The sequence below is a fragment of the Haliotis rubra genome, unplaced genomic scaffold, assembly GCF_003918875.1.
Source record: "Haliotis rubra isolate DU_JTF1 unplaced genomic scaffold, ASM391887v1 Scf127, whole genome shotgun sequence".
Taxonomy (NCBI): Eukaryota; Metazoa; Mollusca; class Gastropoda; order Lepetellida; family Haliotidae; genus Haliotis; species Haliotis rubra.
In genome coordinates this window covers 1,553,320-1,577,500 of record NW_025765192.1, presented here as the reverse complement: position 1 = coordinate 1,577,500, position 24,181 = coordinate 1,553,320, and the positions used below count along the sequence as shown (strand labels likewise).

The window sequence follows — 24,181 nt, the reverse complement described above, 5'->3', positions numbered from 1 at the left end:
CGTAACGAAGTCTTTCATTGGCTGGTTCATTGGCCCATACACTCAGGGCTCTTTGTGTGTGTAGAGAGATGTTGGGTTTTGTAAATCCATGCTCATTTTTTTGTGTATAACATTTTGCAATCAACAGACATCATGACATGTCATGTGTACAAGTATCACACCTGCCTGTCTGTGTAATTACATAATGAGACAGAACCTAGGTGCACGAGCCATAAATCAATCCGTTTTGTTTATGGTGTATAGCCTGATAGGTCTTAAGTTCAAATTGCATGTGGTCAGTGATCGAAGTTGTGTATTGCATATTGTCATTAGCAGACAGGCAGGCAGACACATACGCGTCAATAAAACAGACACTGAGTTTTGTCTGTGACAGAGGCACATCTATATCACAGTTAGAAATTCTGACAATGATAAATGACGTTGCTTCTAAGTGTCGAACTGCATGAGAAAGTTACTCGGTAAGAAGAACGTGTGGTGAAATAGTCAAATGAAATTATATAAACAGTTAAATCGGTAATCTACTGTCATACCATATAAAAAGCTCGCGTCTGTGAAATATCAACAAAACTTAAGAAAAATAGCTCACATCAAATCCTACTCCGAGTACTCACCGCCAGAGAAGGGTTTCCGTCTTGAAAATTTAATGTCGAACGCCTCACTGGGTGACACATAGCTGAGTAGATCTAGATCCTTAGGGTTTTTTATGTAACGAGTAGATTATTTACTATTTGTTGTTTGTGTACACAACCAAGATTAGTCTACTCCTGCTCACGACCGTATAATTCGGACATACTGCTTCACGCTGCGCTCCTATTCACTGCGCATGCGCTATGAGCGCAACGCAGCACAGCTGTTGAATTTAGTGAATCGTTTGAACTTCGATTTCGCGAGGTTTTTTTCATTGCGTTATTTTTCAACTTTATAAGTTGAATTTGCATTTTTCATCATTTGTTACTGTAAGTCCATACCGAAAGGTATCAGAATCTGCAAAGTTGTGTTTTACGTTGCATGTGACCTTTAATGAAAACGTGGAGCACTCTCTACTGTCATCCTGTATATATATGCATAATAAAGTATGAGGGATCAGACAACCTCTTAGTTCGTATCAAAATGGATCTCAAACTGACTTAAGCTTGGGAAGCTTGAGATAAACTCATTGACACTTGAGCCAATACCACATGTGTGGACCACGGTCTGTGGTCATCCTATCTAAACATAATGAAGTATCTTAGTTCGTATCAAAATGGATCTTAAACTAGCTAGAGATAAACTCATTGAGAAAACACGTGACACTTGAGCCGATAACGCACGGTAAAGATACGCACATGTCTGTACTTGAACCACTCATTGCGCACCGTCTTATCTGTGTTAACAACTGCAAGTCACGTAACACTATTATTCGTGGACTTTCTAGCGTCGAAATGTCGACATAACTTTTTCTAGATTATTTTATGATGACACATTGTTACAATCGACTTAACTTCACAAGTTTGTTTAATCAAGTACCTCTTTTTGATTGGCTTGTCACACTTTGAAACTTAGTTTCTTAAACAACATGCTTGTGAGAAAAATCTAGCCTTATACTAGTTTGTCATACAGACCCTGAGGCAAATATATCCAAGAAAGCCAACGCAAGTCTAGAAAATGTGGCAAGTCTAGATTTCCTAGATGAGAAAGTCTCAGGACTCCTTTTCATTTAATTTCATTTTTTAACTATGAACCTTTTTCAGTAAAATATGTTCATTTCAGAGACTAGTTGTTAGTCTGCCCTGCTACAACAAACTGCTGATATTGACAACTCAAGTTAACCACTTTAAGTTTTGTTCGTTATATGCATTTCGAGTACAATATACATTAAGAGCTCGTTACATCATCAGTTTACCAGAAGTTTACTGTGTTGTTACCCTTGAAACGAACCGGTAATTCATTTGACAGGCCTTGACACCTGGCATCCGGTGACCCCGCCACAAACCTCCTTCCCCCACATTCCGCTCCCCGTCTGACCTCACCCTGACAACGCTGGCAAAGCACACTGTGACATAAATGAACACCGCCGGAAAATGTAGGTCATATTCAATCGACATCGAATAACAGCTGCAGGCGCTGTAGACTTGCAAAAGTCTCTAAAGACTATAATAATAATCACTGGTTTATAAATTTGTATAATTAATAAAAACAAGTTGTCCTTGTACAAGATCGGCGTCTATACATTTTTATCTTAACTGTCTCTTAGGCCATATACAACAATATTCTTGTTTCTTATTACCGCCAGACCTAAAAAAAAAATTATATTTTAAATTTCAACTTTTACTCTCAAAATGTGCATGAATTTTTCACACTTCCATGTTTTGATTTTCTGTAGGAGAAAAAGGTGTAAATTCCCCCTGAAATCAAGGGGTTTTGGGTATTAAAATAAATAAAATGTAAAAATAAAATCAGCCCTCCCCTTATTTTCTTGAAAAAGCGATGAGAAACAAGAATATTTTTATGTGGCCTTATAAGGATGGGAACCGATTTTCATTCAGTGCGGCCTTGTAGTAAGGCTATGGTCTCCTACCAATGGTCAGTTTGATGTTGCCAAAAGCCGTCAGGGGTACTGTCTATCGGACGTCTATAAAAGAGCATTGTGCTCAAGCTGCTCGTATCTGATTAGCTTGACCCTGAAGCACATTGTTGGATTGGCACTGTGGTGAGTAAACACGAAAACATAAACTTTATAGAAAATAGATTCTGGTTTATTGCACAACGCAACGTTTCGATTCTTACACCGTGATGCAGCTGGCCATCTTTGTTCCTTTGTCCGGACATTGGTGACCTGTGACATTTCGCTGTGGAACACCATTTTTCGCTAAATGTTAACTTAATTCGGAAACATGCAGGAAATGAGAACTTTGTTCATGTGGCATAAGAACATTGGTTATTGACCGTTAATAGCTACAGATCGATACGGAAGTAATATTTTGTTTCTGTTAAATGCATAAATTGTAACACAATAGTTTGAAGTGCCTTGTCACTGTCATGTCGCATATCAAATATATGGAAGTCAACTAAATGAGTAGTAAGCACACTATTGGAACCAACTTTAGAAGAATATTATGGAACTTTGCGACAGTGTCATCTTTAAAACTAATATTGCAAGTTCAAAACTTCATGAATATCATGAACAGAAGGAAACAGTTGTTCTTGTTTTTATTGGGTCAGCTCACCCGAATACACCCTTTGCAAATCTCTGTGTTGAGTAGCTGGTGAAAGCGTTACATAGCTCAACTAAAGTCAGGAGTTAGCAATTAGTATTTAGAACAAAATTCCATCAAAGGCAAAATAGTAATTGTGTTTAGTTTGTGGGTGAAGTTCACTTGGATTTAAGCCTATTTTTGTTTCTGTCTTGTCGTATCAAATGACAGACACAAGGCAATGTATCCCTGTTGCGCAGTTCGATGTTTACGCTCTCTCTCTCTCTCTCTCTCTCTCTCTCTCTCTCTCTCTCTCTCTCTCTCTCTCTCTCTCTCTCTCTCTCTCTCTCTCTCTCTCTCTCTCTCTCTCTCTCTCTCTCTCTCTCTCTCTCTCTCTCTCTCTCTCTCTCTCTCTCGATTTGCCTTATAGCCCTCTCCCCGGTTGCATCTTCGCCTACCGGGTAGATGGCAGCATACGTTGTCAGGTTACGGACACCAACATCTCATTTCGAGGAACACATCCTTGCAACCGTTTCATTTCTAACTTAATCACAACAATCCCTTTGCACGCTAATGACGAGTTCAGATGGACTCTAACCTAATTGTACTAACAGTGTGAGTCTGCTCTATTAGTGCTGTCATATAACGGATTTATCCTCCCACTCACAAATGAATTTTCCTCCCGGGCGGGGTGCGCTGTGTTTCGTCAGGAGCACGTGAACCAATCAGATGTCTAGATTCTGAGATAAGGGTCTTTATCTTTTCTCGGCCATTAAATCCCTACACACCGGCACATCGCTCTTGTCTCACTCAGTCAGCACTACCGAACACCACCTACCGCACAGCACCCACCCGCCACACCCAACTGTAAGTCTTAGTCAGTATGCGTTGATTTGCTAGACACAGTAGTGGAGACGAGTCTTCAGTAAATATAGGACGTCAGTGCAAAAGGATACCCAGTCTTGACCATCCCCAGAAACAGATTCCGTAGAGGGAAAAATAACTGTGAATGAATTTCACTAAAGTTTAATCATGTTTGTGTGAAACTGTCTCAAAAGAGGAGAAATAATAAATATCTTTATACATACAAAACTTTTGCACAATAAGACTGTTACACGGAACAAAATAAAAAAAAGAATATTTATCACGCGCCTTTCCATTTCAAATTACTGTTCAAAGCTTACAAGGATGCTCAAAGCGCACAATCTGATTATTATTACCCGGGATAACCCAAGCGGCCTGTACGGCGCTAGAGGGTGATAGCCACATGTCTTATCCCACCGGATACCCATTTTCTGCTGGGTGAACAGAGGCAATTTGGAACAAACTCACTTGCCTACGGTGAGACCACATGTATCACACGTGCTTTATACAGGCGTGACATGGAGTGGTAAATCATGACGTTAAGGTCGTTGTTGTCACGCTGCTTGCTGAACCATATGTCACACGATCAATCCTCATGTAAGCTTAAACAGCAACCAAATCGAAATGTCACCAGTTATTCAAATGCCAGAGTATGGAGTATTTCGAGTAAAATGACACTAATCACCATCATTATGCACGCTGACATACTTACAACACGTTTACATAATCAATCATTTGTTAAAGAAATAAAAGAAAGAGTGAGTGAGTATGGTTTTACGCCGCTTTTAGCAGTATTCCAGCAATATCACGGCGGAGGAAACCAGAAATGGACTTTGTACCCATGTGAGGAATCGAGCCCGGGTCCTTGGCGCGACAAGCAAATACTTTCACCACAATGATACCCCACCGCCCCAATAAAAGAAAGATCTGGATATAACGTATATTAATTAATCGGGGATTTATTATTTTCAGAGATTCCCAGTCCCATCGTGTAGCTACCATGAGTTCCTGCTGTGAAGATAACGTGAAGAAAGCCTACAGCAACTGGTCATCCGGGGGATCATGCGGCTTTAAGACGATCACGGCCGGTAGAGCCGAGGATATCAAAGAGGCGCTGACTCACGTCCACCAGGATGTCCTTGACCGGTGAGATAGACACTGCTGTGAAATATAAACACAAGGTGACAGGTAGTCGTACTGAGTCGCGATGACTGTCACATTGTGGCATAGAGAGCAATAACGATAACGGTATATTGAGGACATTTGGGGAATATCATGGGATACCAGGACACCATAGAAACTTACGGCACCTGGGAGGTCATGCCCTGTAAACCACTAATACAACATGGACACATAGAAGAGCAGTTAGAATGGACAAGTAGGACACCAGGGATCATGTCCTTTATACACCAAAGTAACATGGTCATATAACACCTTGACATGCAAGGCACTAGATAACATGGACAAGTAGGACACCAGGGATCATGTCCTTTATACACTAGAGTAGCATGGTCATATAACACCTTGACATGCAAGGCACTAGATAACATGGACAAGTAGGACACCAGGGATCATGTCCTTTATACACCAGAGTAGCATGGTCATATAACACCTTGACATGCAAGGCGCTAGATAACATGGACAAGTAGGACACCAGGGATCATGTCCTTTATACACCAGAGTAGCATGGTCATATAACACCTTGACATGCAAGGCGCTAGATAACATGGACAAGTAGGACACCAGGGATCATGTCTTTATACACCAGAGTAACATGATCATATAACACTTTGACATGCAAGGCACTAGATAACATGGACAAGTAGGACACCATGGACAATAGGACATGTCCTTTATACACCAGAGTAGCATGGTCATATAACACCTTGACATGCAAGGCACTAGATAACATGGACAAGTAGGACACCAGGGATCACGCCTTAATACACCGGAGTAACATGATCATTTTACACCTTGACATGCAAGGCACTAGATAACATGGACAAGTAGAACACCAGGGATCATGTCCTTTATACACCAGAGTAACATGGTCATATAACACCTTGACATGCAAGGCACTAGATAACATGGACAAGTAGGACACCAGGGATCATGTCCTTTATACACCAGAGTAACATGGTCATATAACACCTTGACATGCAAGGCACTAGATAACATGGACAAGTAAGACACCAGGGATCATGTCCTTTATACACCAGAGTAGCATGGTCATATAACACCTTGACATGCAAGGCACTAGATAACATGGACAAGTAGAACACCAGGGATCATGTCCTTTATACACCAGAGTAACATGGTCATATAACACCTTGACATGCAAGGCACTAGATAACATGGACAAGTAGGACACCAGGGATCATGTCCTTTATACACCAGAGTAACATGGTGTATAACACCTTGACATGCAAGGCACTAGATAACATGGACAAGTAAGACACCAGGGATCATGTCCTTTATACACCAGAGTAGCATGGTGTATAACACCTTGACATGCAAAGCACTAGATAGCATGGACAAGTAGGACACCAGGGATCATGTCCTTTATACACCAGAGTAGCATGGTTTATAACACCTTGACATGCAAGGCACTAGATAGCATGGACAAGTAGGACACCAGGGATCATGTCCTTTATACACCAGAGTAACATGGTGTATAACACCTTGACATGCAAGGCACTAGATAACATGGACAAGTAGGACACCAGGGATCATGTCCTTTATACACCAGAGTAGCATGGTGTATAACACCTTGACATGCAAGGCACTAGATAACATGGACAAGTAAGGACACCAGGGATCATGTCCTTTATACACCAGAGTAGCATGGTCATGTAACACCTTGACATACAAAGCACTAGATAGCATGGACAAGTAAGACACCAGGGATCATGTCCTTTATACACCAGAGTAGCATGGTGTATAACACCTTGACATGCAAGGCACTAGATAACATGGAAAAGTAAGACACCGGGGATCATGTCCTTTATACACCAGAGTAGCATGGTCATGTAACACCTTGACATACAAGGCACTAGACTGACGTTGTAATCGGTGCTCCTTATTATCCCAGGGATGTTCAATGGGTGACAAATGAGGGGATCTTGCGGGCCAGGTTAACACACTGACATTGTTCTGAATACGATACTCCGGTGTACCTTGAGCCAGGTGTGGTCTGGTGTTATCGTGTTGTAACATCACTCCAGTGCCGTTCTGTTGCAATAACGGTAAAGCGGCCATTTGCAAAACCTCGCAGCATTCAGGTTTCCTTCAGTCACAATTATTGGCACCCTTGTTGCAGCTGCTGATCTCTCCCGGATCTTAACGCTTCCCCGGCCGATATAACTCACTAGTCTCCAGCAAATAACCTCAAAACTGTTGAGAGAGTGAGTGAGTGCTTTGAGTCTAACGCCTTGAACAGTATTCCAATTATAAGATGACATGTCTACTCTAGTAGGAACTCCACAGAGAAGCACGCCTTAGACTTTGACCACTTCCAAGAAACCCATCAGCACAGTAGTGGTGTGGACAAAATAAGGGCGTTACCAGAAATTTAACTCTTGCATGCCCATGGGGTGAGTGAGTGAGTTTGGTTTTACGCCGCTTTTAGCAATAGTCCAGCAATATGACGGCGGGGGACACCAGAAATGGGTTTCAAAATGGGTTTCAAACATTGTACCCATGCATGTTGGGAATCGAGGTGACGAGCGAACGCTGGATTTTTACTCGCCACGGGCTAGCGGGCCAGTGGCTATTTCGCACACTGGATCCAAGACCAGCGTTTGAGTTAATTGCATGTCCACGCCACCTGTTCCAGGTACTATGGGTGTGGCATGGTCATCCCGGAGAAGTTGGAGGGCCAGAAGGTGTTGGACCTGGGCTGTGGTGCGGGGAGGGACACCTACATCGTCAGCAAACTCGTCGGCCCAGAGGGTAGCATCGTCGGCGTGGACATGACGGACGCTCTGGTAGGCAACATTTCAATTAAATTTTATCGTTTTCGTAAAACATCAACAGCTTTTCGACATAACTCATTAATTGGTTTGATCTTTATTTACTGCGCTAATTATCGTGTTTCTATAAAAATTCAGATTGCACAGCATTGGTTCGACTTTTTGTTAGACATAAATTGAATTAATTATACAAAATAGAGCTTAAGCTTCACGCAAATTAAGTTAATTGGTAAAACAGTTTGGGTTTGTTGTCATTTGAAATAATCACTTATAATACAGCTTTGGTTTGACGTGTGATGTTGGCAGCAGTCAAGGACGTGTTTGTCATCCACAAATATTCATCATATTAAAAAAGTAACAACTTATGTAATAGACAGAGAGGGAGGTGAAGGTTTTACTGTTGCACCTGTTCACAACTGCATAACAGTACTTGAACATTTCTTATAATTCTTACAATAACATACTGGGGAGAAAATAAATGTGAATAAATTAAGATTTTTATTTTCAGAAATAGTGGTCGTATGAAATGTTTTAAGATGACAGCCATAGAAACAGAGAAAAATGTGGAACATTTTATTCACCTCTAAGTTCACCGTAACCAAAGTTGACAAGTAACTAGTGTCGCAAGAATATTCAATTTTCTCTTAACAATTGCCAAAGGATATGTAGAAATATCATTTGTTCAAACAACACCTCTTTTTGTTATGGTTCTGAAGTACAAGTATAGGTCACGGCAAACTGAATCTATCAATATCTTGTAAATCTGATTAGAGGTTGGTTGTTCAAGTTGGAACAGTGAGGTTTGATTTGGGGAAATTGACTTTACAATTTGTAAATACACTCAAAGGCAATTAATCATTTGATAGAATGTTTGATAGAACGATTACATTCCGCAAGCAAGAGGTAACTAACTGTTTACAATTTTACAATTTGTGAAGTATTTGTGAAGTATTTGTGAAGTGATGCAAGGGCAACATGAATGAAATACATTTGTATAACTCTTGGGATTCGGATTTGACATATTACATTAAAAACATGAACTGTAGAGGCGCGTTACTCAAATAGTTCCAATGGTTTTAATTTCTTTTTAAATTAATCTCAAAATCAGACAAACTGCTGATGGGAAGTATTCCAAGCAGATCTGTCCCAGCGATGCTAACATCACTATTTATCTTCACAAAGGAGACAACATCGAAGTTTAAGTGAATTTTCACTCTTTGAAATGTTTAGTTTGTTTGTTGTTTAACGCCGCACTCAGCAATATTACAGCTATATGGCGGTGGTCTGTAAATAATCGAGTCTGGACCAGACAATCCAGTGATCAACTGTCTACAGGGGCCCGCTTGTCGAGGTTCGTCTTCCAGACTTTGCCTGATTACGATCCTTGGTTTGTTAGTATCGATCTACTCAACTGTAACACTTGACATACGGAATGACACATTACTTTCTTAGACATGAAAACATTTAAAAATTAACAAAACAACAGATGGTTCCCGCCAAAGTAAATGTCCCTTCTTCCAACATAGTAAACTTTGGAAATTTCATTAACTGTCACAAAAAAGGAATGTATAGGTAATTCAACTGATGGATTCATGTGAAAGGTCAACAAATCCGGAAAAAGCATATACAATGAGCATACGTTTCAAAGATGTAGCTTCAAATGGCATAAACGGCCAAAGTTAAGAAATATTGGGAAATATACACCAATGCTGGCGAAGCATGTATTTCCTACTGCATATGCGCCTGTTTTAATGGTGCGAGATCCAGCTGTACACCGAATACATCCTAAATTTAATATTTCTATTTTTCTCCTGCAAGGTAATCAAACACGTATGCCTTTGACTATGCCACGTAAATATGAAAAGAAATACGAAATCAAATGCGCATGCGTGATTGATTATACTTTTGTGTGTGTTTTGACTGGCGCATTATAGAGAATAAAACTGTCTGTCTGTCTGTCAGAATATAGCTCTGTTATGACTTTAAGGAACTAGTAAAGATTAGGTTCGACTCAAAGTTAGTCTCTCGTACAGACCCTGAAGCAAATATATCCAAGAAAGCCCACACAAGTCTAGAAAATGTGGCAAGTCTAGATTTCCTCAGTTTCAAATGAAGAAAGTCTCAGGGCTCCTTTTCATTATTTTTTTTTTTTTTTACTATGAACTTTTTTCAGAAAAATATGTTCATTTCAGAGACTAGTTGTTAGTCTAACTCAAAGTGAACTAGTATAGTTTTGGTTTATAGTGTATACAATCTTTTCTTCTGCAGTTAAGGTATGATATGATCATTGGGTATTAAGAGTACATTAATTGATTTCCTCCCAAAGCCCCTGACGTTTCGGTATGATCGATGTCTGGTTTATACAGGTTCGAGTGTAAAGGACTCAACGTTTCAGAAGGAGAAATCGTCGTCATAAATCAAATGAATGACGTTGCTAGGCTCCCGTTTCACCCTGAAAAGGGAGAGTCTTGAAATTACAGATTGTAATTTATATTTTGACAGTTTTATTGGTGTAGTGTTTGTCCACAGATCGAAGTTGCTAACAAGCACGTTGGGTACAGCACAGAGAGATTCGGCTACAGTAAACCTAACCTTGAGTTCTTCGTGGGCTACATTGAGAAGCTGGCAGAGAAAGGAATTGGGGACAATAGCTTCAATATCCTTGTGTGAGTACAACTGGCGAGTGAGGGGCGGTGGGGTTGCCTAGTGGTTAAAGCGTTCGCTCGTCACGCCGAAGACCCGGGTTCGATTCCCCACATGGGTACACTCGATTATTTACAGACCGCCGTTATGTAGCTGGAATATTGCTGAGTGCGGCGTTAAACAACAACCAACCAACTATTTCTATCCTTTACTCTGTCGTTGCCCAGATATCAAAGGCGCGACCAGTCGCCAAGCTGCGCCCCACAGTGGTGCCAGAAACCATCGTGGGTTCGAATCTCGGCCCGCCTTCATCATGTTTCTTGGTGTTGTCAGTATCATGGTCGTGGGTTTCACCAAGGCTGTAGTTGTTTAAGATCTGCATCACTTCGGACTTTCCTCGTCACAACTGGTCATATCGGTGTAAAATAAAATTCTCTCACCCACTCTCTACTTCCCCGCAGATCTAATGGCGTGATCAACCTGACATCGGACAAGAAGGCTGTACTGCAGGAAGCCTATCGGGTGCTAAAGGTGCGTTATCATAATACCCTGGTCACCACATGGTCACTGTTCGGGGCGGTGCGGTAGCCTGATGGTTAAAGCGTTCACTCGTCACGCCGAAGACCAAGGTTCGATTCACCACATGGGTACGATGTGTGAGCCTATTTATGATGTCCAACGCCGTAATATTGCTGGAATACTCACTCACTCACTCACTCACACACCCACCCACTCACTCATTCACTTTCGTTCAGCGGGAAGGGATGACTGATCTTCGACCATATGTCCAGTAGAGTTGCCTCCCTTGTTATATCGCGGGATCAAATCAAATAGCACTATAAACCATGGTTGATGAAAATTACAACTCGTATAGTGAGTAACCACGATGTACATGCCTCTCTCCACCACTGACAGATAACGTTTCTGGTGTCCCCACCGTGATATTACTGGAATTTTGCTAAAAGCGGCGTAAAACTAAACTCACTCACTCAGTATTCAAAGAACTTCCAACACTTAACTGCAACATATCCACGATATTTATCTCTATCTGTTGCGTTCGTGGGACGTCTACTGGGGCCCGCTTGTCGAGGTTCGACTTCCAGACTTTGCCGGATTACGATTCTTGGTTCGTTAGCACAAAACTCGTTCTCGTTGAGTTATCATACTTGCTGTCTAAATGTTGATTGAGTGGGTGAGAAAGTGTTTACGTTGCTGTTAGCTATATCCTAGCAAAATAAGGGCGGGCAAAAACCAGAAATGAGCTTCACATATATTACCCATGTTGGGAATCGAACCCGGGTTTTGGGCGTGACGAGCGTACGTAAACCACTAGACTACCCTACCGCCCCGTAAAAATGTAGACGTGTTCAAAGCAGCGGTAAACCATAACCTCACTCACTCTGTTCAGGAAGGTGGAGAGCTGTACTTCAGTGACGTGTACTGCAGCAAGGAGCTCCCTGAAGAGGTCAGGAAGAATGAATACCTGTGGAGTAAGGCATTTCACTATCTCACTCCATGTAGAGAGGATCATTTGTAGCATCGCGCTTAAGATTTTACAAACACGGAAACAGTCCGTGCAGAGTTGTCTCCCATCTTGTCGCCTGTAACCTGACACATCTCTACAAGTCTGAGGCTGTAGATTACTAAACAATATGCAACTTAATATTTTTCTGAGTATTACATGTTCATCAGGACTGAATAATGAATAGTACAAAACTGTATTATATCAATATCGACAGAACGATATTAAAATATGCAAATACAGTATTAATAAGTCATTTATTTATCATTTTCAGTTGAAAAATATAAATACTCCTTGTACAAAATCAAGCCGTAGTAAATAAGTGGATTGTACTCGCTAATGTGAGCATACTGTTAAACATATCCTCGCTGTCCCCCAGGTATGTGTATCGCCGGGTCTCTGTACTGGAAAAGACTACACGACATCGCCAAAGAGGTGGGATTCTGCGTCCCTCGTGTTGTGGAGATAACGACGGTCGCCATCAACAACGAGGAATACAAGACACTTGTCGGTGAGCTACTGGGGATGTTCATGGCTGATACACGTACCAAAACCTCCATATAAGGTAGCCTAGAGGTTAAAGCGCTTACACGTTGGTGCGATTCGGGCTCGATTCTCTGCATTTCTAGAATTTGTGAAACCTGTTTCTGGTGTCCCAAGGCGTGATCTTGCTGGATGGAATATTTCGGGTTAAAACCTTATATATATTACCCATTCATCCATAATTAACCAGCGTAGTATATGGGCATGATGAACCAAATTGCCAAAACTCGTCATCCTATCCACTTGACCACCTCTTAGGACCAGCGCATGATGAGTGAGTGGGTGAGTTTAATTTACGCTGCTTTTAAAAAGATCCCAGCAATATCACGTCGGGGGACACCAGAAATGGGCAGCATACATTGTACCCATGTTAGGAATTGAACCCAGATCTTCGACGTAACGAGGACGTAACCACTTGGCTATCCCCCCGCCCCTCAGCACATGATGCCTGGGAGTATTCTGATCGGAAATATAAGTTCCTACGTGAGCTTAAATCAGTTAATCTAGCAATATCTAAAATACGTACGCTCATACAGGCAAAGTGAATACCTTTTTATGGCATAAATAAACCTGTCTCCTGTATCATGCGTCGAACTGTATGAATAAATATGACATCTTGATACGATTATTATCGTGAAATTAAATGGCGATGCACTGAAGCGTAGCGGAAAACATCCTTAAAATGAGTTGGTTTTTTAGGTGACGCCCGATTTGTGTCGATCACGTACCGCATGTTCAAGCTGCCCGCGGAGAGGAAGGGGCCGTCCACGGTGGTGTACAAGGGGGACATCAAGGGTTATGAGAAGGAATTCAAGCTGGATGTCAGGAATGTGTTCAGGGTAGGTACTACTAGAACTGCTGGTAGAAGAGACGGAATGGTTTCCCCAGGTTTCTATAGTAACATCATATTCAAAATAGAACAACTCGGCCGTCAAAGCCATTACATGTATAGGCTGTTTGTTGTAAAAACGTACCGATGAACTTCAGTGTAAACAAAAATGTAAATCGAATAAAGTGAAATTAAGATTGCTAATCCTCATGATTTTACCTTGACAACTGAACATTTAAATCTCAGAATGTTATTCAACTTAGGATAAAAGTTGTTTAACAGACGATCATAGATTCAAATCGCTATTATTGGTTTGTATTTCAAGGGAGTAAGCGCAGTAGTTGGAACAGTGAAACAAATGCACGTGCGGTACGTGATGAGCGTTAACTTAGACCAACCCTACTTGTTCTCGGTGTTTCATTTAGGGTGCATACCCGCTTGTAATACAAACCAATAATAGCGATTTGAAACTGTGATCGTTTGTTAAACAACTTTTATCCTAAGTTGAATACAATTCTTAGATTTAAATGTCCAATTGGCAAGGTAAAATCATGAGGATTAGCAATCTTAATTTCACTTTATTCGATTTACGTTTTTGTTTAAAGTGAAATTCATCGGTACATTTTCACAGCAAACAGACTATACACATATACACCATGTGAACTTAAAGCTGCAATGTAAACACACATTTTTGGCTAGCTTAACCTGTTCCTTTTCCGAGGAGAAGCTGAACACACCAAACCCAGTTCCGCACAAAATGTCAAGTACTTGAAAATCTCTGTGCACACATTTATCATACATCATAGTGATAAAACAGACAGTACTAAATAATTAAAATTGTGGTCAGTTTTAATTACTGGGTGGACGTACAGTTTTAACATATAAATATTACCCGATATCATCCAATCATTGGATTTGCACTGAAGTTTCTTAATTCCAATTAAATTCTAAAATTCGGAACCAAAGCTGAATTTAGCTTAATATGTTTTTAAACTTTAGGGTCTTGCGAATTATGGGGGTTTATAGGCGAATAAAAAAGAGGTATTGTTTTATGCGGTCGAATCACGTACAAGGAAAGCCAGGTCTATCATGAATGTTTAAAAAGGCGGATTTATTACGTTGAAAGATCGTAAGCTTTTTAGAACTCAGTAACGACCGTTGGGATTTTATGTTGCAAAATCTTTTCCGATATACGCTTTAATTGTTTTACTAAAATATGGTTGGCCATGGAGTATGATTTTTCTCTCCGATTGGAAGAATCCTAGTCCAAAACTGAGAAGAAAAGTATTTAACGGTTTAGCCAATGCAAAGAAATCTTCCATGACAGTCGCAGGCGCGATTTGTTTGACTCAAGGGAGACAACTTTTGTCACCTTTTGGCCCACTTGGCGTTTCTGTCGATTTACCATGTCATAGAGTCTTAAGTTCGATTCAAAGATATAAGTAATTTTGGGGCTGACGATTGATTTCATTTTTCTTCAGACCGGCGAAACAAGACAAATAGATGGCGAACTGGCTACGTTCTTGGCAACTTCGAGATTCAAAGACAGTTTCACCTTTCTTGATAATCTGGTAGGTGATATGCCTCAATGCCTCCACCAAAACTTGAATCTTATTGAATTAAGAATTTATTCTTTGAACAATGCACGTAATCAAGTTACTCTTAATTTTAGTTTGAGGTTTTTAAAACACATTTTCCATGTACCGAATTTCCATTTTCACAGTGTTAATATTTTTGTTGTCATTTCTTTATCGCAGATCGTGAATCCCTTTGACTACGTCAGTGAGCTGGAGTCACGAGGAGAGACGCCCAAAGTTGCTTACTCTGTGGACTAATTGCTTATGTTTGCAGAAGGAACAACTATTTTCTTGCTTGGATTACGAATTCGTCAATCTGAAAAAAGATCATTGGGCATTAAATGCATGTACCGTGAAAGGTTCTTTAATATGACGAATACATATTACCAATCAGATTTTAGATTTATAGTATTTTTAAGGACGCAAAGTTGGTCAAGATTTGTATGTAATTTTTCAATCACCTACTGATCCAAATTTTAAAGATAATTTTGTGAAAACCCAAAAACAAAAACACCGTTCAATTGGGTATATTTAATATTCAGCGCCTTGAGCAAGCACTAGTTGCCTGGATATGTGCGCTATATAAATATCATAGAATAATAATAATAATAATAATAATTTAGTTTCAGACTTTCCATCACATTGTCCACCATCACATTCGAAAAAACCTATAAAATTGTCAATTAATTAATTTAATGCAGGGATCGATATGGTGTTTAGTTTCCGTGCTATCCCACGGCACGGCTGATATTGAAAGGACTAGCATGAAACATTTTCAATATATCCTGGCGCCACGACTAAAATTACAAATATATGCACACCCTGAATCATTGTATGGACCAACTCAAATGGTTCTAACCCATGTTTTTGCACCCCATTCAACCGTATACCGGTGGCACTCCAATCTCACAGCTTAACATGGACGCGGCCATTTTGAATGCCCATTTATATGATTTTGTCTTTTCATTAAACAATAATGAAATACCACAATTGCTGTGATGTTTTAAGTTTAATTTGATCACCAAAAGGTATGGGCACGCCTATTTTCACATAGGCTCTCCTATATTGTCTGTCTGGTGTCCGATGGTACCATTCGAAAAAATGCATTTCTATTCCTGTTAATGGATTGAGCTTGAATGTCATAACATCATGAATGGTTTCTACTAACATGATTTGTTACATATATTCCCCATCGCTAGGTCTATCTAACATGAGTATGAACTACTTAAATATACACAGTTGATGGTGTCCTATGAAGAGGATATCGTCATGGTATCTTTGAGGAGTCGGGAAATAAAATATGCTAACAACTGCCTCGTTGCCTCCATTAATTACTTAGAAGAATTTATAAGCAAATAGGCAATGTGTCTATGGACGGGGAAGGATGACCATATATGGATGAACAACTTCTTTATTACAGTGTTGCCATTGTCATTGCAGTTCTACTCCCCTGTTGTACTGTACAAACATCTCCTCACGGTTGTATACATGTATATGCGTCTCCGGGGCGGTGGGGTAGCCTAATGGTTAAAGCGTTGGCTCGTCACGCCGAAGACCCGGTTTCGAATCCCCACATGGGTACAATGTGTGAAGCCCATTTCTGGTGTCCCCCGCCGTGATGTTGCTGGATTATTGCTAAAAGCGGCGTAAAACCAAACTCAGTCAGTCAGTCAGTATATGCGTCTCCGATGCTCGTTCTGTTCATCACTTGCTTGATAAGGATGTTAGAACCTACACGGAAACGTCGCTCTCCCTATAATATAGAAGTTGTTCATTCAGATGGTAATCCTTCCTTATTGATCCAAGTTCTAAATGCCTCTCAAAGAAGTTGTCTGTGGATGGTATATCCATTTACTTTCTGTATATGCCCACAACATTGAAATATTGTTTATTTTATTCAGTTTTGTAACTACATTGGTATGCAGCTGGTGATTTCGTTTTTCACAGACTTGTCTTTAGGTGTAATGTGCGGAAAGTTTCTAAAATAAAAATAAGCTTAATTCGCATCCGGGTATAAAACTCCCAAAATTTCAGTCAGACCACAGGGCTGGTTAGATGTAAAACTTGCAAGCCCCGACCCAAACTTACCTGCCCGCAAATAATTTAGGTTTGACCATGGACGTATTTTATCATCCAATTGGAATTCATCGTTTATTTTTACGAGTGAATTAATAATGATTTATTATCCTGAAATATGATGAACATCTTCAAATACATGTCTAAATTTTAACCCGACCGTCTGGCAGGTGAATTTGAGAATGGAGCAGTCCGTGTTGAAAATAACCCGTGTTGAAAATACGAGCATTAGCTCGTATTGATGCGACCGCCTCTGTGGTGTAGTGGTTACAGCGTCAGCCCTCAGAGCGGAAGGTCCCGGGTTTGATCCCCGGCTGCGTCTTACCAAAAGACGTTAAAATATGGTTCTTGTTGGTCCCTGCCTGGCGCTCGGCATTAATGGGTACAGCAAGGACTTGTCGGCTCGGAGTCAGTATAACGTGTCTGAGTCGGGTATTGTTTTATGCTCAACTGCAGCATGGTATGTCAGTGAGCTAACACTATAAAACAAGCTTAAGTCTGGGCTAGTACAAGCAGACACACATACACACACATGCATGTCGTCATATGAGCGAAATATTCTTAAGTGCGACGTTAAACCCCATTTCACCTCACCTTACCTCACCTCACCTTACCTCGTATTGATACAGTCTGACATCCATGTCACAAATGACATCAGGCGCATCTTTTACTGCTTCAGAATCCATGGTTACTGTCAAGTTATGAGGTAAATCAAAGAGGAAGCAATATTTAGACACACGTGACGTCATGTCGCCTGACATCCGCCTCTGCTCATTAACTGTCGGGTGTTTTGGTAACAGGCGGAAATACGAGTACGTTTTTTATGTGTTTATTGCGATTTTATAAACCCTTTGTTCACTTTTAATCACGGAAGCTGATTTTTGGAATGTGTTTACCCTTATGACTTTTTTAGGAAACCGATTTGGATCAGTAGGTCGGACAATGCCTCTGATGCTGCAGTGTCAGCTAAGAGACAGTTGTCAGACTCGGTGATGTTTGCTGTCATTGTGACCTGATCACATGACCCTTTGCTCATACTATCAACCACCAGGTTGGTTTACCTTCCTCAGACTAGAACATTGAAAGACTTGCATGGTACTCCTTGAATATTATTGAATGCGTAAGATAAGTAAGACTATATTCAGCCGTTACGCACTGTTGTTAAAATACTGCCAGGCTGCTCCTTGTCAGACAAGTTGGTTTTGAATTCTACGATTGTTTTACAGTTTAGGACGGTAGAAATTTCGTTTAAGTTTCAAGTGGGAAACCTCAACAATTAAACCAGCTATGATTAATTTGATAAGTCTTGTGACAGTTATTTAAACTGTTCTTCGCAGATTACATCTGTTTTGTTAAAACATTATTGAACTCTGTCGTGGTTTCCTTGATGGAACGTCTGCATGCCCTAGAAGATCAAGCCTTCTCTCCCCGTCCGCTTGCCCCCGCGACAAATGACTCGGAGTCTATACACTGAGAGCGGTATTCATGTCAAACCGCGGCATTAATCGGAACTAGTGACACGCTAAAATTAAAGCATTATGAGTGCAACAAGAATACAGCGATATCACCATGCCCCAGGCTGAGTGAGGATTAGGATAATGCACGCCATTATATAAATACAGTAATATTAAATATGTTATTCTGTAACTCTACAACTCATAAATATACTGGGGCTCGTCGTCAAGGACAACAAGTAAATAATCCCTCGTATTAGACAAGCTTATGGGGCGATTTGGATCAGCACCTCGGTCGGACAATGTCCGTTACGCTGTGGCTTCTGCTCTGAGACAGATGTAACATGACGCCACCTGTAGCCTACCAGAATGCACTGACTGAGTTTAGTTTTACGCCGCTTTTAGCAATATTCCAGCAATATCACGGCGGGGGACACCAGAAATGGGCTTAACACATTGTGCCCATGTGGGGAATCGACCCAGAATGCAGGGGACACACGTGACATTACAGACGTACAGGGACGCCTGTTTACACCAAGATTGAGTTTCACGTATTGTGGAGGACAACCCATCCGTGTGGGTGACGAGTTATGGCCTTAACCACTGGACCATTCCTGGTCGGATTTGTAGGTTGAGTTGAATGTCTGTAGGCACCAACATTGCGATCATATTCCGGCATGTAGATAATGAAATACTGCACTGACAATGTAAAGCAGTTCCAAAGACATCGATATAACATGTCATATCGGTTACCGTGTTTAGATCCGGGTTAGAATTGGTCTTCAGTAACCCATGCTTGTCGTAAGAGGCGACTAACGGGATCGGGTGGTCAGGTTCGCCGACTGGGTTGACACATGTCATTGTATCCCAGTTGCGTAGAACGATGCTCATGCTGTTGATTGTCTGGTCCAGACTAGATTAGTTACAGACCGCCACCATACAGCTGGAATATTGCTGAGTGCGGCGTTAAACAACCAACCAACCAACCACGTCATCGGTCCCAGACCCCGCTCACCCGATCCCCTTTAGACCACTGTTCTGAGGTAACGGGGGCTGTTGGTATCCCGTTGTGTGGCAGCACGACCACAGCTGTGTCTTCGGCGAAAATCCAGCCCAACTACGTTTGTGAATATAGACATTACACAAAGCCGACTCCCCTAACTAGGACTGAACGAACTTCTTCTACAATCTGACAGAGACCATTGCTGCTGTTTCTCTGTGAGCACTTTGTCTCTACATTATATCCTGTAACACTTGCGGGTCTCTTCAAACAACACGAGGCCTAGTGTCATACACATAATGGTTGTTATATTTCTTACAGTTCAACTTGTAGGAGAGGGATGTACAACCCCAATATGTAATATCAAGACAATATGTAACAACTTAACGCAAAACGTAAAAAATAACGCAATATGTCAAATATTAACGGACACCTAATGCAAAATGTAAAACCAATTTTTAACGTAATATGTAAAAATTAACGCAATATGAAAAAACCCACTTTTAGGTTCGAAATCCATTTTTGTCACAAATTTGGCAAAATTGACTTTATTTACAAAAACTAAGATATCGCAATGTTTCTTACAAAATAAACTTCATATTACATTTTATTTTTTTACAAAACTTTACCTCATTCAGTATACATGTAAGCAGAGTCGATAAACATATAATTTCCTTGTATATAGAGATATTTTAATCGATCTTATAGTCTATTTTCGAAAGTTTTAAAGGAATAATTTTATTCTTCAAACTTGTTTTCATAAATGGTATTTTGGGTTATATTCATTATGTCTTATTCAAGAAGGTTTGACCTTTCCTTCAAACTGTCCATTCCGTTGTTGATAATCTGTGATTACCAAATTGGATTTTTAAAGAAAACCACTTATTGATCCTTCTTAATTTGGTTGAATTAACATGCATGTTGTAGCAATGTTTCCAATTTTAATTCATTGTGTATGGGGGTTCGAATATATTGCAATTGGTACTTGGCATCGAGATGGTAGCTCTGACCATTGGACTTCGGCCAAGCGACCGATCTTGAAGAGAGCGCCAATAGTTATGATTTGACTGAGCACATGAAACAACGATGGGCGGTTTAAGGGAATACTGGAATAGTTCCTAGATGCGTGCATCTTGAACCGCCATAGCTTCAAGTAAACCAACTGAGAATATGAAAGAAGCTACTCTCCCTCTCTCTCTCTCTTCTCTCTCTCTCTCTCTCTCTCTCTCTCTCCTCTCTCTCTCTCTCTCTCTACCTCTCTGGAATATGAAGAAGCTACTCTCTCTCTCTCTCTCTCTCTCTCTCTCTCTCTCTCTCTCTCTCTCTCTCTCTCTCTCTCTCTCTCTCTCTCTCTCTCTCTCTCTCTCTCTCTCTCTCTCTCTCTCTCTCTCTCTCTCTCTCTCTCTCTCTCTCTCTCTGCGTCTCTCTCTACCGTTGTATGGGAATCAAATCACTTGTGTCACTATTCCGTTTACATCATAGATTCTGACCTCTATCATAAGAACAGAGAACCAGGTGATCCCCTTATGTCCCGTCAGTGTGTGAGTGAATGAATTAATAAGGTTAAACACCCCTTCAGCTTTTATTCAGATATTGAAGACGTTAATTCCACTGAGATAAACAATAGAATAGCTGGTTCCATTTGTACTAATGCTTGATACTACATCAAATAATCACAGGAATGTCACAAAATACACAACGAATGGCAATCTATGTGATTAAATGGTGAATTACGATAATAATTTCTTAGGCGTGGTTTGTGATTTTGCAATTCTATACATGTATCATTGATCTTGGCTTTGGCATGTTTGATGGATTCAGTTTTCTGAAACCTAAAACAACAAGTCATGTTACCCATTTACATCAATATTCCATATTACTTAAATTGCATCAAATACAATAACTTTATTTCATTTAATTTGAGCGATCAACATCGGGATCCAATCTCAAATGTCTCTGGTATTACTCGATTTCATTGGCAGCAATATTACCTGTGACTTGATTGAAGGAAATCAGATGTGATTGGAATGCAAATACCCGAATCTCTGCGATGCATCTTGCATGTCCATTATACCTAAAACTGCAAGATGGATTTACTATTTCTAAATCAAAGATATTTGTGTCCAGCGACACATTTATACTTAAACAGTAATTTTCACATTTTGGAGTAATATAATATTTGTAAATACATCATCATAAATATGATATTTTCTCTAAAATTCATTCAAAGTGTTTCTGAAACAAATTCCCAAGTCTCTCGTAATTTCTATGGGATGGCTCAAACTTTTTATCAGGATTTGTTGCATTTCATTTGTGTATTTTTAGGTGAGATTAAAAAACACTGCCAGGAAAATAACTACCTGTATATAACAATGAAACAACATAATAGACAAAGGAAACAACATAATTGCCATGATTGGCTAAGCAGTAAGCTGATGAAGCCAGTAAGTACATAAAAGGATAGTGAATGGAAGCCAGAGATGTAGTTACAATGAGATGTTTATACAATGGATGCGATGTTTTATACAATAGACTGGGCTTGGTGGAGGAGGATCATAAGCAGATGGAATGAAGTATCCTTGGTCACGGTTGATGGTAGGCTTGTGGCGTTTGATGAATGGCTTCTGTGAGCTTGCGTTTAGTGAAGTCCGTTTGGTTGTTGGCGAGAATGGTGATGTCGGACCACTCTATTTGATGATTGGGGTTGGCTTTGATGTGGTCAGAGATAGCTGATTTGGTGTCGGAATTAGCAACAGAGGTGCGATGTTCTTTGACTCGGGTGTTGATGGGTCGGGATGTTTCACCTATGTAGCATTGTCCACAATCACAGTCTATTTTGTAAATAACACATTTCGGGTTGTTGTTGTTGACGGTGGGTTGTTTTCTTCCGTTGGCATGGAGGAGATTGTTGAGGCTGGAGGACGCTGAGAAGGTAGTGTCTATTCCTGCCTGTTGTTTCAGGAGTCGGCTGATTTGGTGTGATGGTTTACCAATGTAAGGAATGGATATCTTGATGGGGCTGATTCTGGTTTAGATCTTTTGGCAGGAGGTGAAAGCGATGCTTCGATGGTTCTGTTGACTACTTCAGGTGGGTAGTGGTTGCGTTCCACAAAGACTTTCCTCAGGTGTTCAATTTCTTCCTGTAGGTTTGTTGAGCAGATGTTTTGGCTCTTCTGGTCAATGTAGAGATGACGCCGGTCTTGACTTTAGGTGGGTGGTTGGAGTTGTAGTGGATGTATTGATCCGTATGAGTTGGTTTTCTGTACACGGAGGTCTGGAGTTGGTTGCAGGAGGTGCGGGACACAAGGACATCAAGGAAAGGTAGTTGGTTGTTCTGCTCTGTTTCAATGGTGAATTTGATACATTAATTCCATAAAGGAAAATGTTTTGCTATTAATTCACCACTTATAGGACAGATTTGAAAACAAAACTCAGCAAAAACAATGAAAAGAAAAAGAAAAAAAACTTATATCTGCAGAATTCCAAGTTGAACCTTGGTTACCGTACCCAATGCGGAGGGTAATTTTATGTCCCCAACTTTGCGCTACATGCGCGTTGTGGGATAAAAAAGGCCAAAAGGTAAAACCTCCTAGGACATACTGAATACAACCCATATGACCATTTATGTAAAAATACTATGAAGAATAAAATGATTTCCTTGGATACTGTCGAATATCGATTATGATATCAAGTATCGCTATTCATGTATATTACACAATTATCGGTGTTACTTTGGTGTTAAACGACCCAAAAGATCAGATATCATTTAAGTCAGAAATGAGGTTAATTTTGTCAGAAATATTGCAATAGCTTAGGTATTTTGAAACACAATAAAGTAAAGTTTCTAAAAAAATAAATTTCAGTCGCCTAAACAATAAACAACAATAAAGCTGTATTTTACAGATTCCGTTAATCTTTTACATATTGCGTTACTTTTTACATATTGTCTTGATTTTACATATTGGGGTTGTACAAGGGAGACCAGTTAGCACACAGCTTACAGAGTCCGACAGATGATACAAGAAGAATGCGGTGAAGTGAAGCTGAGGTTTGGCCAGTAGATGGCAGAACTGACTAGTCAGTTCGTCCCTTCATGTTCAAGTCCCTGGCTTGCCTTTCTGATCTGTCGGCACTCTTCTCGCTGTCTGCCGGTCCTCCCCTGTTTGCCTGCCTGCCTTTAAAATAAAGACTAACATCTGCATCAGTCGGCAGTTCTCATGGACGTACTCTACGTAAGTCTGCAGTTCTCATGGACGCTCTCTGCGTAAGTCTGCAGTTCTCATGGACGTACTCTACGTAAGTCTGCAGTTCTCATGGACGTACTCTACGTAAGTCTGCAGTTCTCACGGACGCTCTCTGCGTAGGTCGGCAGTTCTCATGGACGTACTCTACGTAAGTCTGCAGTTCTCATGGACGTACTCTACGTAAGTCTGCAGTTCTCATGGACATACTCTACGTAAGTCTGCAGTTCTCACGGACGCCCTCTGCGTAGGTCGGCAGTTCTCATGGACATACTCTACGTAAGTCTG

At 40.5% G+C, this 24,181-nt stretch overlaps 1 protein-coding gene across 3 annotated transcripts in view; it reads left to right on the top strand.

Annotated features, from left to right (window-relative positions):
* The window catches only part of LOC124266639 (arsenite methyltransferase-like), a 17,731-nt gene extending 1,295 nt beyond the window's left edge, over positions 1–16,436 (top strand). Inside the window, exons 1-10 of one of the 3 annotated variants that reach the window (XM_046701440.1) lie at positions 2,580–2,689; positions 5,010–5,183; positions 7,873–8,023; positions 10,538–10,674; positions 11,113–11,182; positions 12,060–12,141; positions 12,553–12,684; positions 13,416–13,555; positions 15,027–15,116; positions 15,303–16,436. In XM_046701440.1, the coding sequence (XP_046557396.1) occupies positions 5,038–5,183; positions 7,873–8,023; positions 10,538–10,674; positions 11,113–11,182; positions 12,060–12,141; positions 12,553–12,684; positions 13,416–13,555; positions 15,027–15,116; positions 15,303–15,380 (1,026 nt within the window). In that variant the 5' untranslated portion in view covers positions 2,580–2,689; positions 5,010–5,037 and the 3' untranslated portion in view covers positions 15,381–16,436. Of the gene's footprint in view, positions 1–2,579; positions 2,690–5,007; positions 5,184–7,872; positions 8,024–10,537; positions 10,675–11,112; positions 11,183–12,059; positions 12,142–12,552; positions 12,685–13,415; positions 13,556–15,026; positions 15,117–15,302 lie in introns of those variants that run through there. The other 2 variants (XM_046701438.1, XM_046701439.1) reach the window with 2 other exon arrangements.
* The last annotated feature ends 7,745 nt before the right edge of the window (positions 16,437–24,181 follow it).